This window comes from Chlamydotis macqueenii, chromosome 4 (genome assembly GCF_036417535.1).
Source record: "Chlamydotis macqueenii isolate bChlMac1 chromosome 4, bChlMac1.mat, whole genome shotgun sequence".
NCBI classification, from domain to species: Eukaryota; Metazoa; Chordata; class Aves; order Otidiformes; family Otididae; genus Chlamydotis; species Chlamydotis macqueenii.
The window spans coordinates 15,908,780-15,933,594 of record NC_141559.1 but is presented as its reverse complement, the minus strand read 5'-3'; the positions used below and the strand labels follow the sequence as shown (position 1 = coordinate 15,933,594).

The 24,815-nt window shown below is 35.3% G+C and overlaps 1 protein-coding gene across 13 annotated transcripts in view; it reads left to right on the top strand.

Annotated features, from left to right (window-relative positions):
* Positions 1 to 24,815, top strand: part of TTC29 (tetratricopeptide repeat domain 29) — a 313,481-nt gene that overhangs the window by 178,581 nt on the left and 110,085 nt on the right. For all 13 annotated transcript variants that reach the window (XM_086747860.1, XM_086747858.1, XM_086747859.1 and 10 more), the window contains 3 exons: positions 1,019 to 1,115; positions 4,871 to 4,954; positions 19,229 to 19,452. In XM_086747860.1, the coding sequence (XP_086603986.1) occupies positions 1,024 to 1,115; positions 4,871 to 4,954; positions 19,229 to 19,452 (400 nt within the window). In that variant the 5' untranslated portion in view covers positions 1,019 to 1,023. The remainder of the gene's footprint in view (positions 1 to 1,018; positions 1,116 to 4,870; positions 4,955 to 19,228; positions 19,453 to 24,815) is intronic.

Genomic DNA, 24,815 nt, shown 5'->3' with positions numbered 1-24,815 from the left:
TAATTGTCTTTGTTATTCCATTCTAAGTAACACAATTTTAAAAATCACTTCAATATAACTATAGCAAAATATTGCATCAATGAAATGGCTTTTGATCCCAGAAAGGCTAATTTATAAAATATCTGCTAGTCTGATGCTGATCATTCAGTACCAAATTGATTCATATCTAACATTTATTTCCCGTAAAATAAATTTCCTTTCACTAAATATAGCAAATAGTTAAATTCTTCCTTCCCTCCTATTATATTCTGTTTTCCCATCCCTATTAAAAGTTTGTGCCTTGAGGCCTACCAGCAGGGCATGCAATACCTACATTAAACCAAATTTAAAAGTAAGGGTGCTCCTGCTGCTAACGTCCTCAGATCACAGGCATGCAAAATGAAGGAACTGGCAGCTGAAACTTTAATGGTAGGAAATGTAGACTGAATACTTGGGGAAAAAACACAGTAGTTCTATATGACAAAAAAGTCCTATTAGCATTTATGTACTTCAAAATGACGAGCTAGATAATTCTACATAACTATGGGGCTTTCAGCTTTTGTTTTAAGTAAAACCCTGTGTTGTAAGTATAGATTTAATTACATTTTTTATTTAAAGGATTGTTACTATTATGATTATGGATTGTTTGGAACATTAATACAGTTCCTGTTGTTTTGTTGCACACTGCATGTTCAAACATTTCTCCACCTTATGTGTTAACTTAAAATGTTATTAATTCTTGGACTTAGATATTTTGAGGAAGCACAGGGAATGACATGCAAGTAAAGTTCCTGAATCAGTTGTCCCTGTGCAAATCAAAAGCACTCCAATGAAAGATCATAACCATTCCTGTGCATTATTTCCTACTGAAGTAACGCTGAGGCCTGAAAAGATTTGTGTGGAACTGGAGTCTGGTTTTATATGTAGTGCACTGAAAATAAAAAAGAGTTGACTGGAAAGTAGCACAAGAAGGATAAGAAACTGCATCACTGTGAAGACATTGTTTCAAGTAACACTTGGTTTTGTTTGTTTGTTTTAGTCAAAATGAATGTGTTGCCTCAAGAGATCCTACAAAGCCCAGGGGAACATCCCAGGTTCATAGAGCAGACTGTTTGCCCCTCATTAGACTTTGCAAGGTATGTATCTCTTTTCTTTTAGAGTATCATTCTTACTGTGAACAGCATCAATCAGCTATGCTGAGGTGACAAACTATGTTTGCTTTTTTGCAATATTTAAAACAGCAAAAATCAGAGGCAAGGAAATTCTCTCTTAGGAAAGTTTCATAATTAAAAGGAAAAAAAAAGTAATAGGAACAGTGTTCTGTTTAAGGTAGATATTTAATACTAATTTTTAAAAACCCCTTCAAGAGCTGTATTAAGTTATTTCCATTTAGCATTGATATGAATGCATGTCATTGAAAAAGTACTTATTTGGATGAAACAACAAGATACCTTTTTTTTTTCATTCAGGCACAGAATAGTTTCACATCTGTCAAAATATAATGAATAAAACTGTCTTGAAAAACATTATCCTGTACTTAATGACTGAGAGAGTTAACAATAGTGCCGTAATACCTTCAAGATTTCTTCTTGTACATGCCTATATGGCTTTCCATTCTATTGCACTCATTTTTTCTCTTAGTTACTTGTATCCATACATTTTTGCCTCCGTCAGTCAGTACTGCTCTCTCAGTTACTTCTCTGCCCCACTATGCTCTTTTTCCTGGAATTGCCTCCGTTACAGTTATTCTTCCTCCTCTTCTTCCCCACCCCCCACCCCCCACCTCCCCCCAATCCTAGCATTCCCCTTAGCCTTTGGCTGAAAGGTCCGGGGCAACTCAGAGTTCAGCAGCTGCATGTCCATGTCTAAAAGCAGTAAGGACATGCAGGGGTGTTTTACAATTTTATTTCCAGTCTTTTATGGCTGGATCTGTGCTCTGCAGCCATCACTATTTCCAGTAACTGCCTTGCTGGAAAACTCACCCCAGAGGTAGGAGGCTTGTTTCTTCCCTTTACTTAGGGAGTTTCATGTTCAAGATCATTCTACAGCAGTCCTATAGAAGCTGTGCTTGTTTGCAGAAAATACATGTGTGTTTCTGTAATGGTCTAGACCATGCTATAGATGCCTAGTGATTAGAGCAAGACAATCTCTGTAATTTTCTTTGATAAGAAATTTTGAAAAAACTGGAGTCTGAGTTTTCTCAACCGAGTTTCCCCACTGAGAACAGGCAGTGGGGACAGAAAGATATGTGAGAATTAGTTTAGTCCTTTATGTGACTTTGTTCTGTTCTTTGAATAGAAAGCCAGGTATATTTATAATGAAGTTTATTTCTAGAAGAAAAATCAGTAGCTATTTTTTTTTGCTGTGTAGACTGGTAACAGAAATAGTTATAGGAACGCATGGTGTAAAATGTTAACCCTGGGATAGGTGTCCATTGAATTAAAATATATTTGTCTTTAATAAGTGAGGGATTGAAAAATAAATAGGAACCAATTCACAGGTGTAGTTGACTTTTTTTTGTAAACTATTTATGAAACATAGTGAGTCATCATGGAAACACTGGAGAAATAAGGCTAAAACAGTTTTGAAAAAGCAACAACTTCTGGAGGAAGAGAAACAATGCTTCTTAGCCAGTGCCATCCTCACCCCATTTCTCTATTAAGAAACAATGTCCATTCCAAGTCACAGTATCAGTTCTTCACATTAATTACTTTTATTGTTTTTAATTTTCATTACATATAACAAGGCATTTTAGATAATGATTATTTGAGTTGATGCTATTTTCTACTGTGTGTTTTTTTCCTATGTATCATCAGCCTGTCTTTTCTGTGTTATTGCTATGTTAACATCTTTGATAGTAACAGCCAGGATGAGTTAAGTATTTCTTATTTTTAGTTACTTGAATTCTTTGTGATGGATGACCGTGTTTGTAGTTGCATCAGTCCAATATAAGATATTGCAGAACTTATGTAAATTGTAATTGGTTTGTAAGTCATTGCTTTTGGCTTTTTTTCCCTTGGCTGTAGCTGTTTACGAATCAGAACTCAGAAATTTATAGCTTGACTACAAGGCAGGTGACATTTTAAATTGTATGTGATTCTAGGGGCTTTTCCCCTGCTTGTTTTTTATTAAAATGTCTTTGAGAAGATAAAAAGAAGGCATCAGGCTTTCCTGTGTTCCAGTTTGAGATTATTTTTAACTGCAGTGTAGATTAATTTGCAGAAGGGTGATAGTGATGCCTAGGAATTCGCTTTTTGTAGTTGACTGTTTTAGTTTGGGGATTTGGACTCCATCCCCTCCACCCCCGCCCCCCCCCCCGCCATATCTGGTGTGTTCTCTGTGTGCTACTGATGTGCAGAAAGCTAATTTTTTCAGTCTTAAAGTACAAAGGTAATCTAGGGGGTTTTGTGTTACCTACTGAATACTTCATATTTAATTACCCAGAGATACTATTTTTCAATTTTTCTATTACCTCATATAAACCTATTGTATCTTGAAATATGTTTTATATCAAATTAAAATATACAATAATTACCTTATCTTCATTATCCTGATGACATTATGTATCTTCCTAAATTGTGACTATTTTGTTGGGAAATTTTTTATATTGATTAAATTATGGTATTGACTATAACTGCATTTTTATGGCAATACCCATAAGATGTACATTTTGCATGGTCAGCAGCAACTCATATGGATTGTGTGTTATGCGCAGCCTGAAAGCATAAGCCTCTGTTGGTGCAACTCCGTAAATTCTGGAACAAATTTAAATGCCCTATTTGTGCCGGAAGATTTCACTATTATGTTGTTTTAAATGCAGACATGTCAAAATATCTCTACATTGCTTAGCTATTTTGTTTTCATTTAAATGAACTTCATGAAGTGTCTTTGGAATTCTCAGAGCAATAAGAAGCATGACGCTTATATTAGCTAACATTATGAAAAGAATTTACTCTCATCCGTGTAATGAAAGACAGCAGTGTAATACAGACAGAGAAAGAGGAAAGTAATAGATTTATGTGGAACACTAATGTTGAATTTCTTTTATCTTTGAGTGATTAATCAGACAATCTTTATGCTCTTTTAAAGAAGAATAAAAATAAATTCACATTACTTTTATAAAGATAATATCCTCTACAGTCAGAATATCAGAATCTATTTAAATGATCTTTATGGTCAGTAGGTGCATATTATCCTTTAAAATTCAAGGCGTCTCTTGTGTATCAGAGTGGAGATGCAAAGACATGATGGCTCAAGTGAAAGGTGAAATGATGTACAGTTCAAACTTTGAAATTAGGTCCATGGATCCTGAAATTTACTGTTTATTTTAATGGCCTTTGGATTACCCCGTTAGCGGACAATCTTTTGCAACGTGCTGCTCAAACTGTGGAAATCTGAGAGCAGCATTAAAAGTCTGCATTGCACAGAAGAAAACATTTTGAGTTGGGTTTAGGATTTTTTTTTTGTTGATTTTCTTTTTATAAATTTTGAAAAAGTTAAACACAAAATAGATTGGACCACTCTAGACCATACTGATAATGCAAAAATGTAACAGTTCTGGTATAGAAAACAATTTAAATATGGATAGCTTAATCAATTATTATTGATTCAGCTAACACACAATTTCTTCTAGTTTAGATAGAAATATCAGATAACAAGGTCCTTGAAAGCCAATACCAACTCTGTTTTCTTTCAGAAACAAAGATTTGAAATAGCTACAGACCAAAAAATTAAAAAGATATTTGTATGTTTTTATAGAATGTTTGATATATTACTTTGTCAATATTTCAGTATTTAGCTCGTCTTGGCAAAGCTAATATATTATACATGCTGCAGAAGTCTATGTTCGCACCTCACAGTGTTTCTTTTAATTTTTTTCATTTAAATTTAGGATTCATTTGATCAAAGACAAAGATGGCATAGATGATTATTTGGCGAAGAATATCAAAGGGTTGTCAAAACAAGAAGCTGCTGCGTAAGTTGGCTTTTTTGAGGCATTTTAACATCCATAAGTTTATTGTTTCCTTTGTTTCTAGTCATCATAATCATTTAAATTTAAAGTTCCCTAGGCCCTACCCTTTTTAGTGAAACTTGGCATTTAAAAATTGAAGTTGATATTAAATAATGATGGTTCATTTCTCCTTATCTGAAATATATCAAAGCATTTAACTTCTTGGTCTTACTAATTTGTATATTTACCAAAGTATTATATCACATTTGTAACATTACTGTTAAGATGGTGTCAGTAATTATATTTTAAATTGTGCTTTTTTTTTTTTTTTTTTTTTTTCTTTCTGAGCCTCTGTGAAATATCTCCTTTGGGGTGGAACCTTACTATACTGACATATACATTCTTGTAATTTTGAATTATTATTTAGCCAAGCCCAAGTGCTGACTTCTGCAGTGAAGCATTTAATACACCATTAGTTATTTAAAAACCCAATGAATGAAAGGAATCTAGATAACTTTTGATTTCTTACAGCTGAGGTATTTACATTTAGAAGTTACAAGAGACTACAACTGACTTATTCTTCTGGAGTCTTTTAACAGATCTGGGGTTCAACACCATCAAAATTAATGAAAGGATTCTAACAAATCTGAATTGCTAGTTGCTTTAAGTGAGATGATTTATTTATTTCAATATTTAAATAATAAGAAGATGCATATACAAGGGCTCTAGGCACCTTAACAATTAATATTGCAAGATCACCCTTGCAGCATAAAAACATTCTATCAATCAGACAGGAATTTGACCAGCTAGTTTCTTGCAAAACATGCTTCTTTTCTCCTTCCTGGCCTAAGAATGTGCCTGCAAACCTTCCCTAAAAACTTTCAAATGAGAATCTAGACAATTACCAAATTTGATTTGGGGGGTCAAACTTTAGCAGTGTCCTAAAACCATACCATATAATACCCAGCCAGCAGACACACTTTCCTTTCCTGTGGTGTATGTCTGATTTACCTATATTTTTACAATGGTAACATGATAAAGCTAGTAAGTGTTGTGTCTGTCAGTACAAAGATTGTAATGTATTTGGTCTGATGATGTAGGAGAGCAATCTGTTTAAAGCAAACTCATACCTCACTTCTTTTATTTGAATTAAAACAGTGTTCAAAGGTGATGAACTAAATATTAGTTCAATGATGGGACTGGGCAAGATCTTCTCAATATGTCATCCTAGGGTTTGCAAAGTTCGACTTGTTCCTTTGTTTCTGTAGGAGAGACACTATTATCATGGTCACTGTCTGTGGGAGAGAGCAGTCTGACAGTGACAGGGAAGTGAGTTTAGTGAGGCAGTGGGAAGTGCCATGTTACTGCTCTGTGAGCACACGTGGTTGATGTGGGATGATTACCTTTGATCACACTGTCGTACTGATCGTGAAGTGTCATAACTCCTTTAACTCCCTGCTTAAACAGAAGGAAACTAAGATTGGTCTGTGACTCGGTCACTTTCTGCATGAGCTGGACCAATATAAGAAACGGATCCTTCCTGAGCAAATGCTGTTTTGACTGAGGTCTTGTCCCTTGAATTAAGGGTAGTGTATTTGCTCTGTGCAGGGTGAAGAAGTATCAGACCTCAGGAAGCAAGCACAGAAATAAGTACATTCACTTATTGTCACCCTGGTTCCATACCAGCTATGCAGTGTTGCTGTAGTCATCACGTTACAGCTGTTGCAGACTGACTTGCTTTCCCAGTGAGCTGCTTCAGTCTTTTGCCCCAATGGATTTCCACAGTATGCACACCATGCTAGTGACAGAAGTGTTCTCTCTGTGATTACACAGAAAGTCACTGCTATTTTAGGAAGGCTGTGGGGCTTCATAGTGCATTTTACAGCTCTGATTTGATCAGGTCAGCCTTTTACTGCCATTATAAACAAACAAACAAACTATAAACAATCAAAAAACCGAACAAACCCTGAACCAAAAAGCTACTATAATTTTTTTTTTTAACATCCAGACTCTGAGTCTGGAGGTTGTAGAAAAGGAAACCAGCAAGGAAATCCACAATGAAGTGAGAATTTCATCATCTGTTCTGCAACACCTACACAAAGTGGGGTGTTTCCTTACTAGTTTGTAATATGCTGTTTTTCAAAGTTATCAAAGCCTCCTAGAAGATTAAACTAAAATATCATGCATTCTGGTTTATTGCTATGGAGATTTTTAAAGTATATCTTTTAAAAGATTATGTTCATGTTCTGTGTATTTAAATATTCTCTGAGTTTTAGCTTTTGATAATAGCTCAGCAGTTGCAAAATTTGTATAGTATGTAATTTATTAATGCTGTTCCATAAACCTGATACAATCATTTGAGAACAAACAAATTGTAACAAATTCGCAGCTACACAGTTATAATAGTAGCAGGCTAATCTAGTTATAAAAAACTAAATGCATCAACTGTAATTTTAAACCAATTTATAAAATAAGGCAATGCCATATCTGTAAATGATCTTATTGAAATCAATGCTGTTTTGTGTGTCTCAGCAGATAACAGATGTTTTTATTTTTAAAAGTGTGAGAAATGGCTTTTAATATCCTGTGTAGTTTTTTAAATATTGTTTTCGTTCCAGAAGTAGAGCATTGCACTTCTTTATAAAAGGTCAGGATATCTTTCTTTTGCCACCTAAATATCTCTACTTTTGTTTAATATGGAGGTTAACATAATAAATCAGTCATTATTTTGTCAAGACAAATTCTGTAGCCACACTCCTGGTTAATTTTAACACCCTTTATTTTCTTTGGTGCATGTTAGGCAGATAAGAAATTTATTTCCTCCTAAATAAAGGAATCTATGGTTAGTATCACATTTATGGAAACAAGCAACATGCTTTAAAGCGATTCCCTAAAATTGTATCCTTCAGAATTTTCTTTAAAAATAAGATAAGTTAGTTTCTTCATAGTTGAAGGAAAAAAAATGTTGCAGTTATCCTTGTATTGTGCAGTATTGTACTCTGTTCCAAACTTCAGCAAATGAGAAAAATTCTGTTAAGTGTGCTTATGTTATAATCTCATTTTTCTGTGTAAAAACGTGGAGATGTTTTTCATTTTTTTTCCTTTGTAATATTTTTTTGTCCTAGGGTGATATGATAGAAGAGGAAAAAAGTGCTTAACAGAAATAGTACTTTAATTATATTAAAACGGGATATTGCTTTGGTTTTTTCATTGATTTTATTTTGTTTCCTTCTCTAAGATTTTAACTTGAAATAAGAAGTGAATTTGGTGTAAGAAGCTGGAAGTGGAACAAAAGTAAAGGTTCCCATTAATGCAGAATGCGACTGCTTTCTTGCAAGAGAATTAGGCTTCTATAAGCTTATGAGGATGCTGTCTGACTCCACTGGCCTTCCGTGTGCTTTCCCTGATACTTTCTGATCTTGGTCTTGACTCACCAAATTATTAATGGCTCAAACTTGGGTTGCAGTAAAAATTAAAAGTTGTCCTTATGACTGATCTGAGAGTGAAAGATTAAATGATGAACTGTGAAGTAAGGCATTTTGTTTCACGAGATTGATTCCAGGGTTGAATCTTCAAAAGAGTTTGGAGGCTAGAATGGACCAGAATTTGATATTGTCATTCCTGTTTCCTGATCTTTTTGTTAGGGCCTAGGGCCAGAAAGATCAAGTAACAGTTCTCTTCATACAAATGAAAATTGTCCAAAGATCACCGTATCATCAAAAAAGAGTTAAAAACTAGAGAGACTTAGAAATCTTTTTTTTTTTTTATGAGAGGAACAGCTTTGTTTAGTAGTAACAAAAAGACATTTCATTAGCGATTTTACTACAGATGCATTTCTGTGACTCAGATGAAGGAGTTCTGGTGTCCTCACTCAAGACTCATCGGCAGTCAGATGACGTCTAAATTATTATACAGAGACAGTATGGGCTAACCTACATAGGCAAAAAATTTGTATTTGTCTTGTGAGTGGTGGATCAGTGTGTTACGAAGACCTTACCTTGATAAATTTGTGCCAGTAAAGACATGCTCTGATACAACCTTTTCAGGCAGGAGACAAGTTTACCTTACATGCATTTGATCAGATGTTTTTGAGATACAGTGAGTTTTTCTGCTTAGAAGTCACCAGAAGGCTGGTATACTTCAAGATTATCTGGAACACAAAAAAGCAAAGGCTTTCATTTTCAGGTGGGCTGTGACCCCTAGAGCAATTGCCAGCCATCTCAGCTAATACCGGGAAGATCAGTCCTTAAACTACTTTGCAGATTGTATACTGAAACCTGGAATCTAGTGTTTTTGCTCTAGGAGTGATGACTGATGAATATAGCAGCAATCCCTTGCTTTCGTAAACCTTTGTCCTCTGCAAAAAAGGAAAAGAGGTTTTCACCTAAGTTTAACTGATCCAGAGGACTAGGTTAATCACCTCATATAATCAATGTAAATAATTAAGAATATGTACTTTGATCAGTTGAGCCTCATCTTTTAGAATTCGGACAACTGCTTTAGAATAAGGTGGATTATACTTTTGAAGCACCTATTTCTTTCCATTGCTTGTACGGAGAGCTTAGGGTAACCAGCTCAGATGTAGACATGTACATTAACCACTGAATCCCACACTGGAGAACTATTGAATTTTGAAAGCTGTGAAAAGGATCAGCTAGAAGCCTTAGAGAGTTGCATTCACTAATTCCTGAGGCAGCATTTCTACAAGAAGCTGGCAAATCCAGAGCGAAAGTGATCTGGCATCCATTTTACATCTTCTGTTAGTGCCCTCTGATAGAAGATTATTTTTCCATTCTTCAGTAAGAGAATTAAGAGACATGATTTAGTACCCTCCCCTCCACCCAAGTTTCTGCTGTTTTCAGTGTGAGTATCAGTTAAGTAAAGGTAAGGAAAAAGATCTTGGAAAATTAAAGAGGGCTTAAGTGTTAGTACTCAAGATAAGTTTGTGGAAATAAAATATTTCTTTCCTATATAGTTACTTCTACCAGTTGGTCTCTGAATATTCAACCCCATCTGTCCTCCAGGACTAAAGAGGAAGAAACTTTCTCACTTGAGTAGAGGCCAGGATGATCTGGAGAATCCACTGAGGGAGAATTAGGTTTGTGGGTTAATGGAGAGGAGAAGGCCTAGCTTGAAGGGTGTTTTATTCTTTATTTTCATCATAGCCGTGATGGAATAGTAAGCCCTATGTTTAGACTGGACTTCTTCTCATCTTGTCCTCTGTTTATAAGTTATTGAAATTCTGAGAGTTTTGGTACTCAATTTTAAATTTATTTGCTTTTCTGTTTTTTCTTATTCTAGTCTTTTGTGCTGATGGACCAGTTCTTTAAGGAAGCTGAACACAAATAGCTGATTGAGGTTTTGATTAATCCAGACTTTTTAGTAGCTGCCACCTCTACCAAATAAATTAGTAAGATGACTTCATAGGTGACCTATGAAACCTATTACTCAAGAAATACATTGGGACCTTTTTTTATTCAACTTGTCATATTGCTATGTTTTCCTTTTCCTAACCTGAAATCTTTACTGGGGCTTCCCAATTTGAACATGCATCATTCAAGCTTGGGAATTTTGTGTTGTAAGGTGGATTTGACCATTTCTGTGTTATGGAGTGAGGCTCTCAAGGGACAGAGGAAGAGCACTGCTAAGAATAAGAGTTAGAAAAAAATATCTTGTTGGTGTGGGGTTAAGGCAAGGAATGAGGAGGGGACAGCTGCTATTGCTAGAAAGCTTGCAAAAGGCAATGTGAGACCGACGGATAATGTGTAGGTGCAGATTCTACTTTTCGCTCGTCTTTCAGTCCTTGATTGCACGGTACTTGGTTCTAGTGATGCACTGATTTGAGCTGCTTCCATTTCTTCTCTGTGTAACACTATGAAGACAGAGGGAGAGAGGAGAGCTCAAGAAGGACATATCAGCAAAAGGAGAAAGAAATACTGTTCTTTCCCTTTCATATGCAGGTCCTAGCAAGACTTTGCTGTTCTTGCTGATGTCAATCTTTGGATAGGACCTGCGAGCACCTTATGACCCTCTTCATTCACATTACTCTGGTTGAAAACTGATGGAATGTTGTGTCAACTCATTTACATTTTATGAGGATATTTTTTCACTTTTAAATACTAAAAACTATGGAAAATGGTAAAACATAACCAAAGAAACGTATCCTTTCATAGTAAAAGAAATTTTAAATTAAGGCACTCTATCCCAAACTCCCTGCTGCTTGTGGAAAGGGAGATGACACAAGTCACTTACTGAGCTAGATGATGAATTTTAAATTTCCTTCACAATATTATTTAAATATGTATTTTTTTCTATCTGAATAATTCCTAACAATCTTGCTTGCCATGACCAGGATTCAATGTTTATTAAACAACTTTCAAAAAGAGATTTTAGCACTTACAGGCACACATTCTTTTTGGTCAAATGAATGATCTCTGCGAATTCTGGGCCTGATAAACATATTATTTAGTGTAATTAGGCAGTGATCTAAGGAACAGAACTGTGTGGGAAGTGTATGGTTTGCCTCTCCTAAAGAAACTTCTCTGTGCATTTGTGTAATGTGAGAGGTTTTTCTTGAAAAGGTTAAAAAAAGTTCTAATCAACTTCTGTACATTATGTAGAACTTCATTTTCTAAACTCTGCAAAAGAAAGTTTCATATTTAATGGGAAATCATGAATTATTCCATTTATTATCTACTTCCTCCTTTCAAAGACATGATCTGGATAAAAGGCGGGGTGAATAATTTCAAAAAATACAATACATTTTTAATGGGAAGGTGCAAACTACAGATTCTCATGACTATTAGCAAGTATAGAGGAAACAGAATTTTACTTGCAAAAACTCATCAAACTCTTGCAAAGATAAAATACATGACATACTTTAATAAAGAAGAACACAGTGAGCTGAAGTTTTTCTTTTTTTATGCAACTTGTTGTTTTTACTAAGTTTGTTCTTACGGTTTTCTAGTGCTTTCATTTCTCAATAGTTCAACAATATTTAGTATTTAAAATAATGTACAAGCAATACACAACTGACTTCTATTTTTAAAACACTCCATAAAGGTGAAGCATCTCTAACATACAAAAAGAGTCTGAATTAAAGAAAGACCAATTTGCCTTGGTACAATCATGACTTCCTAATAATTCTCACCATTAATCCTTCTGAATTGTGTAAAATCCTCTCTTTTTTTTTTTCCCCCTCTCTTAATCTCTGTGTGGTCTATTTGTCCTTAGACTACTGAGTAAGTTCTGTTGGGGACTTGAATGAAATACCATAAACAAAAGCAAAAATACTATGGGGATTGTTCATAGCAATAGTCTAATAAATGCATAGCCTTGTATAGGGTTTTATGATAATTCATAGCATCAGCCTGAGAGGATACAGAAAGTAAATAATTATTATTATCTTTTTGTAAAGATAATTTTACACACTGGGAAAGAAGCTTGCAGAGAAATTTAATGACTTCTCCGATATCATGCAAGTCAAAGGGAATGGGTTCCAAACTCAGATGTTTCTAGCTCTCAGTCCACTGGTCAGCTCTGAAATAAAAGAGGAAAGTTGAGAAATACTTCATTTTGATATATAATAGTCCATAAAATATGGTTGGAATTACTTTTTGTTAAATAACATAATTAATTTAGAAAGAAAAGCAGAAAGATTAATGAAGACAATGTTTTTTTTCTGATTATGCTTGAAATAATCACAGATGTGTGTGCTCGGGTATGAAGAACATTTTTATAAGGGTAGCGCTTTTATCTTTATTTTTAGTGCTTTCTTTGCATTTATGTTTAGGGACAGAATGTGCCAAAAGTTCACTGCTAAATTTTTATTTCCATTTTCTAGGTTAATGAGGATTCTTAATTATTACAGTACTTACATTCATTTTAGAATACTTTTTCTGTGTCATCCTTTGATGTTTATAATTGATTAATTTTTCATTTTATGTAGTATTAAAGTGGCAGTGTAGCTTTGAACAAAAGGAAGCGAGTTCAATATATGTGTTCTTTGCGGGATCCTACTGACAGGTTATGCATCTGCCTTTGATTGCATGATTTAGGTTAAAGTGAGGTTTGACAACAGTCAGAGATTGTGAGGCAGTAGGTGAAAAAGACTGCATTACTCATGCTGAAAGTTATTGTACCTAAATGTATCATATAAAGTACCTATGTATTTTTTTTTCTGATATAATTTATTTTTCTCTTTCTCTTAATAGTTCTGAATACATAGCTCCATAAACCTTTTCTTATTTAAAAAAATCTGAATTGTTGCAAAGTCGCTTTCAAGTTGATGTTCTTCCCTCTCATCATATGTACAAATTGTCATGCAATATTTTTCATTTACTATTCAGAGCAGGGAATTATTTTTATAAAATTTGGGGGTTTGGTGGATTTTATGCCTTTTGTATTAGGACATTAGCTATTTCAGCTTTATAATTTGGAATTAAAAAACATGCACCCCACTCCAACATAATATAATTCTCAGTCTTAGTAATAAAAAATTCTGGTGTGTAAGCTAACAGTCTATTACTACTTAATGGCATTTACTGTACTTTCATATCTTTCTTTAATGAGATTACTATAGTCTACAGTTTAACATATTACCATCCAGTAAATATTTCATTAAAAGAAGCGTATTTAAATGGACAGTCTTTAAACTAGGATTAAAGAGGGCTGTGCACTGATTCAGTTAAATAGCTTTGTATTAGGAGAAGTATGTGGTGAAAATGTACTGAGTAGCTTGACCAATGGAGGGCTTGACTCACCAAAGTATTTATATATATAAATTTTCACACTAAACTCAGATATATTTTCAAGTTAGCTATGTACCTAACTTCAGTGGATTGCAGCCCAGATACATGACAATGTAGATTTCAACAATGTGAGTACATGATTTTATACCACTGTAGCCTGGACCATAGCATTGCTGAATGTGATAGTCAAATCCTCAGCTTCCATATTTACCAAGTATTTGCGTAAGTGCTTTTTGTGTTCAACAAGGCCCTGCAGAAGTTCTATCTATATTTTTGATGGGAGTCACTAATGGTGTTGCAAAACTGTTAAGTTTTTTGCCTGTCCATCTGTAACTAAATAATTATTCCTCTTTCAATTCTTAGGCAGAGCAGCATGAAATGATAAACTCTTACAGCATGCTCTGCTTTGTAGTGTTTTGTATAGTATATTTGGTTTTACTTATTGCATATATTTTTCAACTTTTAGTGAGGAAATTATAATGTCTCCTTGTTAATGTTGTGTTTGTATGCATATAGGTTAAACACAAGTATCTAAGTATTCACATACTTTATGTAATTTTAATTTTCTTGTGGATTTATAGACAGGAAATGGGGGGGGAAGTAAAATGAATTTGTTTAAATAAACTTAAGCAAAAATATCTTGATTATTTTTTCATAATTTTTTGATCCTTATCCAAGGCATTTATATCAGTCATTGACTTGCTAACTGCGGAAGGAAATCCCAAGTGGATGAAACCTATTTGAATACAGTTTTTAAACATTATAATAATTGGTAGAGTAATTATTTTACACTGGAAGTACACTTTAATATTTTATATACTATCGTTGTTTAATCTATGCCATTTTGTGCTGTACAAAATGGGATTGGTACAGTATACTTGTATTGTAATCAGCAGCTGACATTAACCTATAGTACTAATTAAATCCTACAAAATCTAAAGATAGGAACCCTGCTATTGAAAAAAAAAAAAAAAATCTGTCATCTGAAAATAGTAGACTTTTGCGCTTATTTTGCATGTCTGTAATTGACCACACCAGACAGGAGGCATGGAGAATTCAGCTTATGATAAATAATTCTGTTATGCTATACTGACTATTTTGATTATTTCTAACACCAGTATCTGCCTCTTGGCCTCTTAATTGTGGTTTTTTTTTTTCTCTCTTTCAGTGTAAAAGGTAGAGTGCAAATAGCCTTGTTGTCCAGGATTTTAAATTAAAGGGAATGTAGTATGGCACGGTCCTGATCTATTGCTTAAGAGTCTTGTAAATGTACAATACCAAAACATAGGAAGATCCTTGAGACTGCAACAACAGTGTAATTTCATTAGCCTCACTGAAGGTTAGTATTTATGATTTTTGCAGTAGTAAAGGCAGATTAGAGTCAGGTTTCTGTGATTCCTCAGCATGACTCTAGATCGTTTTAGAATAGCAATGATAATAATAAAAGAAATCCATATAAGAAAATTATATAAGTAGCTGTATAGTTTAAGAAAAGTAAAATGCCTCTAGCAATATCCAGGTACACTTAAAGCACACTGTTAACAACAGCAGTGCCTTTTCAGGTTCACACATCCACGTTCAATAAATAGCTGCTTCCACCCGTGTGATGATATGCTACAGGAAATCATCATCTATAACATAGTACCACTAAAATGGCAACTTTAACTTCTGGTGGTTATTTATTTGGTGCTAAAAATTCTTCAGTCGCCTACCCTCTCATGACACACACACAGAAGTGCACAGAATTTTTCAGCACCTTGTGCATAAAATACTGCATGGCAGTAACTGCTGATGTAGGATGAATGCCTGGTACCCAGCCAGATCCACTGAGTGGACCTCATTTCTCTATTTTACCCAACCTGTGTAAAAAATCATGTAGCAACATCAACAGGGTTTCAGTAGTACAGAGTTGAGTGTACAGTCAGAGGAACAGCGGATTCTCAGCATCGTCTGTGTTTGTGTTAAGTACTATGGTTTTCATCTGTTGAATTTCATGGATTGAAAAAATAAAACAAATCTGCTTTAAATTAAAAATAGATTAATTGGTATCTGTGCTTTAGCTGTACATACATAGATATGCTCCAGATTTCATTAAAAAATAATTTGTTTTTAAAAACGCGTCTGAAATCTTGATCAGCTGGCATGCACATATGATCATTCAGAGGGGAAAGAGCTCTTTAGGTGCGTATCCGTATCACGGTCCAATTTTAAAACGAAAACCGGCTAACGTTACAAAGCTGTCTGCTCATTCTCATTCGCCTGGTTCAGTCGCATGGCACCGGCAACGTTTGCGTGGTTTCGGCACCCTGCTCCTGTGGCGCCGAGTGGCTCAGGCGGAGCCGGAGGCAGCGCAGGAAGCGCGGCGGCGCTCTTCTCCTGCGCGTTGCTCGCAGCGATGCGCGCCCTGCGCCTCATCCGTGCTGGCTCCTTTCTTTGTTCTGCGGCCGTGCCTTGCTGCGCTGACAGCTGCCTGATTAACATGTCCTGGCTGCAGTTTTCCTGGTTTCCAGTAGATGCCCCCAGAGACCATTAAACCCCTTGAACGCCTGCACTTCAACCGAATGAAAGGCCAGTCTCTTTTCATTTTGCTTCTTGAAGTAACATAATTGTTCAGAGGAAACCTAAAATCGGCGTGGACGCAATGCAGAAAAACAAACTAACTTCTTTAATAATGTATCATAATTTATTAGCTAGTAGAATTCAAAAGGCTTAGTGTAAACTAGTTTATTAATGTAGGAGAAACATACTGTTAACAGTTGGATTTTATAAAATAAGTAATGTACATTTAATGAGCTATCAGGTTTTGATACTGATATTAGAAATAAAATAATCTCCGGTTATGTAAAACATGAGATGTTCTGTTTAACCTTTCATTTTACATGCTGTGTGACACCATAAAAAGCAGTATGAAAAGGATTTTGAGGATTGAGGATTTGTAGTTTGTCTCAAGGTATAATGAAAAGTTTACTTCTGTCACCTACGTTACTCTTGTATTCAAAAGCACCAGTTGTTGGAAAAAAAGGATGCTGGCATTTTCATCTGGAACCACTTTGATAACTGAAACAATTTCAGAATTTGTTGCAGTGTCGAGCTCTCTTAGATGTCACAAATACCATTCATCCCCATAATATCATTCATTTCTATCCCTGTTTTATTGTTTGTGTGTGATCAGCCACTTGTGGGTTAGATATTGCAGTAACTTAAGGAAACAATAGTATTATTATTTTGCACTTTGTGTATTTTCCGATTTTAAGTATAACTGAGTGATAAATGTTATCTTTATGCCTCTAAAATTTGAATGGTTATACAGTAGATTGCTTCATTGCTTGTGAGTTAAAATCAGTTATCTTTGCCTAAGAAAAAAAATATGCTCTGTACCATATGATTACTTTAGCATTATTTCAATTTATTATTGATCGGGATGGGATTTTTTAAAAGAATATTGACACAAATTTTTTTAAACTGACCTATTTTACTGTATGTTTTGTTTTCCTGTATTGGTTTGCTAATAATGCTGTCTTGTGGGGAAAATGTGCTTTTACTTCAGGTAAAATGCATCAGTCTACAGGAAATAACGTGTTACATGGACACGGTTCTATTGGTACTGTGCTCAGTGAGCACACAGTGAGTGTTGAAAATTAACTGAATTACATTTTGGTTAGTCACCATTAAGATCTTTTGGCACTACTTTGTTTGCTTCCAATACATCTAATGATCTAATGCATGCACGCATATAAACATAGATAGATAATGTTATATAAATAAATACGCATGTATGTGTGACTGCTATGCAGATTGCTATTCCATGGCTCTGAGTTATATTACTGTAGGATTCAGGCCTTCGGAGGTTGGTAGGAATTTTTTAACTATATTCTTCAATGTTTTTTAGTTCTATAGAATTTTAAAACGGAGAAAAGAAACCATTCCATGTAAGAGTAGAGAATATATTGTGCTGTATTAAAATAATATCTTTAAAATATTTTTAAGATATATACTGTGCATCTGATATATGACAAATATAGCATATTCTGGCAAATTAAGATTTAAATGTTTAAAGATATTTCTCTTTTACTTTTCTAAGGTAAATGTTGCAAATGTTTTCTGTTAAAGAATAGTTACATATTTTCCCTTGTCTGTGTAAACAGTGTGTGCTTCTCAATCTCAAAAATCAGCTATTTATATATTAAGCATAAATTCAGCACTGTCTAGTCTAAATCATATCAGAATCTTGTAATATTTTTGTGTTCAGTTCCACAAATGAAATGTAAAAAATACATATGAAGGATTAATGTGCATCTATGTGGTAATTAATAGATTTTATTTTAATCATATTAAATATTAAATTATGCAGATTACTTACTTCTTACCTCTCACATTACTGCTTATTTCAATGACATCTAGCTAAGAAGTTTTTTACATCACTTCCATTTTATTAGCATTGTTAAAGAACTGCAGTAGCTCTTTTTAGTATTAGTCTCATTAGGCTATTGTTTAGTGTGAGGTCATCTGAATTTATGACATACACTACAAATCTCAGTTTCCAGAATTCCATGTTTATATTAAAGCTGCTGAGAATTTGAAGTTAAATGGATTTTAATCTAAAAAGGCAGTCTTGAAAACAGTTTGGAAGCTTAATGGAATATATAAAATAAAATTAACATGTCTGGGTCCTTGACATTTTACTGGGACAAAGGTTTGCTTTCTCGCACTAGATACCTATGCCTGCAAACCTTTCCATCTGTACTTTAGTGTTGCAGGCAGTCCCATTGGACTCATAGTTTTCTCCAGGATAGGAAACAGTGATTGTTTCATGCCACATAAAATAAATATTTTTATTATTTCCATAAATAATATCTCCAAAGATATATTACCTCTTGGGAATATTTGATTACACAACTTTTTAATATGTTTTATCAGAGTTTATTAATTAGATACCTTTGATATAAATTGCATCATTTGAGTTTAAAATTAGGGAGAAATTATCAAACTTTTGCATCGGGAAACCAGTCCCAGCTGAAGTTGTATGCTAACCAGAAGCAAAATAATATCTAATGATTATGTTTCTGGCATAGCATTTGTTTGACGTTTTAAACCAAGCCATCATATCCTACAGCAAAACTATTTAACATATACATTGTTTTGACATGTGGAATGTGCCTCATTTTTCCCTGTGCACTGTTTTAAAGCAAACTAAGAGTTCATTGTGTTTTCATAAACCAATGTAAACATGGGGGGGGGGGTCCCACCAGTCAGCCTTTTTTTACCACTACCAGCTAAAGAATACCAGTATATTTTAAGCATGTTTTCAATATATATACATATATAGGTATTTATTCATTATTGCCATATTTACTCCCCTAGGGTATGATGTTAGTAATCGTATTTTAGCAGAACGCTTTTTGAGCAGGGGGAAAAAATACCCCTTCCCTGCTGCTGAACTGCAGAGGTCTCTTCTTGAAAGCTGTTTTAGTTATCTGTACTTATTTGGCAAGGTGGAGAACAGAATACAGGTTTAAGGGCTTAAAAATCTTATCTTTCTTATTCTCAGGAGCAGGAATTCATACAAGAAGAACATCTGCATCGACATGCTGCGATGGGGTTATCACGAGTCCTTCTCTGAGCTCTTCACTCTGATCCAGGAGGGGAATGCCTTGAGGGAGGCTGCAGGGCCTGGGTCAGCCATATGGCAGCAGAAGTCCCTGGAGGAGAAGCCTGATCAGCTGGATCAGCTTTACCACTTCCTGACCAGGGCTGAGGCAGCCCAGCGAGCAGGTAAATGGAGGGATTGTGGGAAGCAGAGCAGCGGGAGCTGCAGCCGCAAATGCCTGGGGGAAAGCTTCCAAATTGTTTCATGTATGAATTTGAAACGTTACTGAATCTTAGCACATCTCAGCCTCAGTCAACTAAGCTGTATTTATAGAAGAAATGATTAGGAGCTGCAGATATTGGGAGAGGTTTTGTGAAGAAGAAAAAAGGAAAAACATGTAGAGTGCATTATGATATCATCAGAAGTGTTTGATGTATTTATAGCTTTGATAACATCTTGATTGTTTTTTCGTGGTTTCATTATATATTGTTTTTCTTTCTCTATTGATTTGAGTAGCTGGTTTTGTATTAGAAAAATTTAATAGGTGAAATGCTGTTTCATACAATAATAGTTTTATAAATCTGATTTTATTAAATACCCTGTCTGCTAACTGTGTTTGGATTTGTGGCCGACTTAAAAAGGATTGTGAACATGTCAAATAAAATGCAGCACACAGATGTAACATGCCACCTGTGAATTACTAGATATTAGTGAAGACATAACTCCAAATTACTGTATTTTCTCTATTGCCTACTATTTACTAAGCACTCATATTTATCATTTCCTTTTACTATAAATAGCAATGTAACTTTCTCTGTCTTTCTGCTTTGGAATAATCGTAGGGATGGAGGCAGATAAAGCTCGAACGGCAATCTTGTTTCATTTCACTATAGTTGGCTTGTTTCAATTTGCATTTTGATCATTATGAATATGAAAAATTATAGTAAAGCTTGTGAGTTTGGAACCTAAGCTTTTTGACTGAAATTTGGAAACAGGCAACTTCATTTTAAAAAGGAACAACAACAAAAAAAAACCTTTCAGCATTTAAAAAAAAAGTTAATGTAAAATGTTTATTTTATGTTCACTGTGAGAGCCACAATTGTGTTTATTTCATTCACTGTAATTCTAGGCAGCCCATGATTGGAAGGAATCTTCAGATTTGTCTGGAGTATGACTAAAACCTGAATAGGCACCCCTGTAGCTTGCAGGAGTACATGAGAGAAGCATTGCACTCGGACTACCCTGACCGAAGCATACTGCCAATGCTTTTGATGTTCAAAAAGTAGATATGGCTTCTCGATGGGCCTACTTCCTGCAGCTGCTTGAGGAGAGCATTTTGCCTTCCTTCAGTGCCTGATACCTTTTAGTGTTACAAACTGATGTGTGACAATAGAGTTGGCAAACACACTCCCAGAGAGTCAAGGTGGTGCTGACTGTGCAGTTTCTGCCACTGTGAAAGACAGGGGCCCCTTCTCCAGCTGAACCCAGCATTCATTGTGTGCTAGGCTCTGTCTTTCACCTCTCACAGGGACAAGATACCACCAATAGTCTGACTGGTTGTATCTTGCCTCTAGGAGAGAATATCTCCCAACTTTGCCTGTTGAAGTTGGTTAAAATGAAAGAAGGTAAAATAATGAGAATGTGCCAATAGAGTTGGCAAAGCATCTTTCCTGAATTGCTAGATCAAGGTATAGTTAGTTTTGATTTTTTTCACATTTCGGTGCAAACCATTGCACAAATCTCATTTGCTTTAAGTGAGACTTTAGTCACCTGGCACATGAAGGGGTGGATGCTAATTCCTGTTGCAGGTGTTAGAGCTAATAATGCCGTGAAAATAACGTATGAATTATACAGCTCATCAGATACTAATTCAGTAGTTCCACTAATCCAGTTACTGGCTGATTCTAATCAAATTGCTTGGGGCTCTGGCTTATGATCTCCTGACAACTCTACTTGACACCATTTAACAAGTGTTCAGCAGTTCACCTCGGCTGGAGCTTACCATGATGTAGCAGTCACAACAGCAGCTGACCTGCGTTTGCTCTTCAGCCACCACAGTTCAAGCTTAAAAGGCTGAAAGTAATATTTGCGGCTGTAAACTGAGTGAGTTTCACAGCATGGCTGATTTCACTAATATTAGCTTAGCTGAAAATTTACCTATCTCAGGTACGCTGTCCTGAGCTAACAGTTGTGTTGATGAAGAGATTGCAGGTATAAATTATGAAAAAAAAATCTTCATGACTTACAAGTTTTTTGATTAATTTAAACTTCAGGAAGGGATTGTTTTTGAATCTGAAGTAGTAGGTGGAAAACAAAACTTCACAGAACACTTCTTATTTGTTATTTAGTTTTTCTCACCTGATATTTTTGTATCATAAAGTGTTGCTGTCTTAATTGCAAATGTAACTCAAGAGCTGCTGCTCCTAAGTTTGAAGGTTTATGGTTATTGCCGTAGTGCACAGAGAAAGCTACGTATTCATTCACTTTCCATATTTATTGGTGGAATATGTTAATATTTTCTTTTTTTTTTTTTTTGACAGTTTGTAGTTATAGGACACTATAATTCTGGACATGAATTTTTTGCTTGAACAGAATCAGCATCATCCATCACAATATGGAGGCTGATATCAAAGAGCTATTGTTTTCTTTACTGCTGGGTTTGGGAAGAGTGACATTTTGTTTACCAGTGTTACATGGTAGAGACCATTTACCTTTACATACACCAGTGAATGTTTTCTCTGTTTTCATTTTTAGTGGAACATTTTGATTGAACTTTAAATCATATGGGAGTCTTTAAAAAAAAAATAAATAATATTACCAATATTATAGTCAATGCAAAGAAAAGACCTTTTTTTCTGTCCAACTTAATCTCATTGTCATATTTAAATACCTCCCAAGTATTTAAAAATAGAGAGCTAGCGTTAATCCTTGCAGCTTCTCAGAAAAATAGCTGACAGAGTTATTTTGCCCTAGGTACAGCATTATCCCAAAACCACTGGGAGAAATATTGGCAATATGTGGCTGCATTCCTATTTAGTATTTTTTGATGCAAATAATGTAAATGTTTCTGACTTAAAAATCGAGTTGTTTCTAATTATTCCTCGATCTTCCCTCATTATCATGGACTAACCTCTTTTTAGTAGTTCTGGTCTCAGTAGCTTTAAAAAAAAAGGAGATAGTTTAGCTGTTTAAATATATATAGTTGTAGGGTTTATTACAGAAGAATGCAGAATAAATACCAAAGTAATTATCTACATTTACTCCTTAGCACATGTATGAAAATCTTGGGGTTTTTTTTTTCAAAAATAAAGTTATATTTTGAGGCCATGGAATGGCCTGCCCAATTGCCTGCCCACTTGAGCTGCTCAGAGTAATTTCACTTAAAGGTATAATTGTCCTTGAAAGGTATAACACAGTGCTGGCAGTTGTTGTTGCTGTGCCTTTGAAGGGCCATAGCTCCCCAGCCCCTGCTCAGTACTGTTCTGCGAGTTAGCAGGAGGGAGAGTTTGAAGCTGCAGTCCGTCCTTGTCTGACATTGGGAGTTGCTAACTAAATATCCTGTGGCTGCTGACACCCTGTGAGCAAATGATGACCATGCTCTACAGAGGTGTGCCAGCTGAATAGAGTTCTTTTTGTCCATTTTGTCTGTCTAAGACCCAGACAAAATTTGACTCCATATCTCTGTGTTTAGGTGAGTCATGGGGAAGAAGTAGGAACAAAGAAAATCCAACTAAGAAGTATTTTAATTATATTTTGGAATTTAAGAACAGCACCCAGTGTAACATATGCCTGGGAGAGCAGTTAATTATAATAATAATGTTGCTGTTCCTCAGACAAAAATATTTTAAAGTGAAATTAAAACCTTTAGGCTGATATTTGCGAAGGTTTTACTATATGAATGTAGCTGATTCTTTAAATCACTACTTGGTTACTACAGTCTGTTTTATCATTTAAAATGCATTGCTAATTTACTTGTTGGGTCTCTATGCTCATTAGGCTAAGCCACTCCATTGAATCATCTCCTCAAAGTATTGTGTAGCTAATTTTATTTAGTTAGTTAGCACTGAGCATACCAGAAAAATGATTGCTAGTGTGCAGATTATACTGCATGAATCGTGTGGTTTAGACTGAGGCCAGCCTCTCAGTGATAGTGTACCAGATTTGGTTTTTGTCAAATTAGAGGTCACCTGTCCCAGTATTATTTCAGAAGGACTTGAAAAGTGTTACTCTTCAGGTTACATCTGAAGTATATATTAAATGTAGGCTTGAATCCTAACTGAATCCTTACCTAGGACTAGCAGAGGCCTTGAAGAGCTCATATGATCAGTGCTTGCTAGAGTGAGCTGGTTTACTTGTGTTGTACAAGTTGAAGGGGATGCAAGGCAAGTTACAGCTCAAGAACGATTAAAGGGAGAGATTTCTCAGCCAGTGGCTCTATTTTGCTAGAGCAGGGGAGCAAAACCAGTGAAAATGCCACAGTTCAGTGGCTGCAACCTGTACTGAGCAGTCAGGATTGTAGTGGCAGATCACTCTGTTCCCCGTGCCAAAGCCAATGCATGGAATCTATATTTGGCTATGAACATGCCTTCACAGGGGCAAGACACTGCTTGTTAGTTGCTTGTTGGGGCAGCTGGTGAGGAGTAGATGTTAAGACCTGGACGGTTCCATCTACTCTTGGTTCCTGACCCCACACAGCCTTTGTGGTATGCTCTGTGCTAAATGCTGGATCTGTGCATGTGCTATAGGCTGCTGACCCTTGTTCTAGGGAATATCAGCCACACAGAATTAGAAGGAAGTGCTAACTTGGCTCTTTTTTCCTCACTTCAGTATAGAGACAACTTTTGACAGTATGAGTTATTTGCTGTTCTTGTAAAAGATGACTTTTCATAAAGTATGTGAAGAAAGCATGAGTATTTGATGTGTTTGCACTGGAAAATCTTTATTTGTCTGAGGTACTTAAGGTTGAAAACAAAGTTTAGCATTTTACAGTGGAGAGCTTTTCTGTAAGATTTCGTACTTACGCCTTAGGCTGGCTAGAAACATTGCAATAACCATATTACCCATGCTATTAAAAAGATAAGAGGTTATGCATTAAAAAAGGAAAAAGATAAGCATGCCAAAATGACTTTTAATATTTGCTTGGAGGAGGTGTAGCTTGCTTTGGTTTAGGGGGATGGGGAAAGGAACACTGTTTTATTTTCTAAGCAGGTTTGTTCTTCTCTACTTAATATTGTATCACAGGAAAAAAACGCAGCAGTCACTAGAGATCCGTGGAGGAGTTTATTAATTTTTGTAATTATCTTACAAAATGTGAAGTGATTCTGTGCAGGAAAGAAGCCAAACCTTCTCAAAATATAGCTAATTGTAGAACTACCATTGACTTCAACAGAAACAACATTTCTTAGAAAATTTCAGTAGTGTGTTTTCATTGCAATGGCTTGGAGCCCTCCTTTAGCATCCCAGATTACCATTTAATTGCCTTATATCATTATTATTAGATAGCTTTATCCTTACTTGGCAAAGTTATATCCTGATTGTTTCCTTAGCA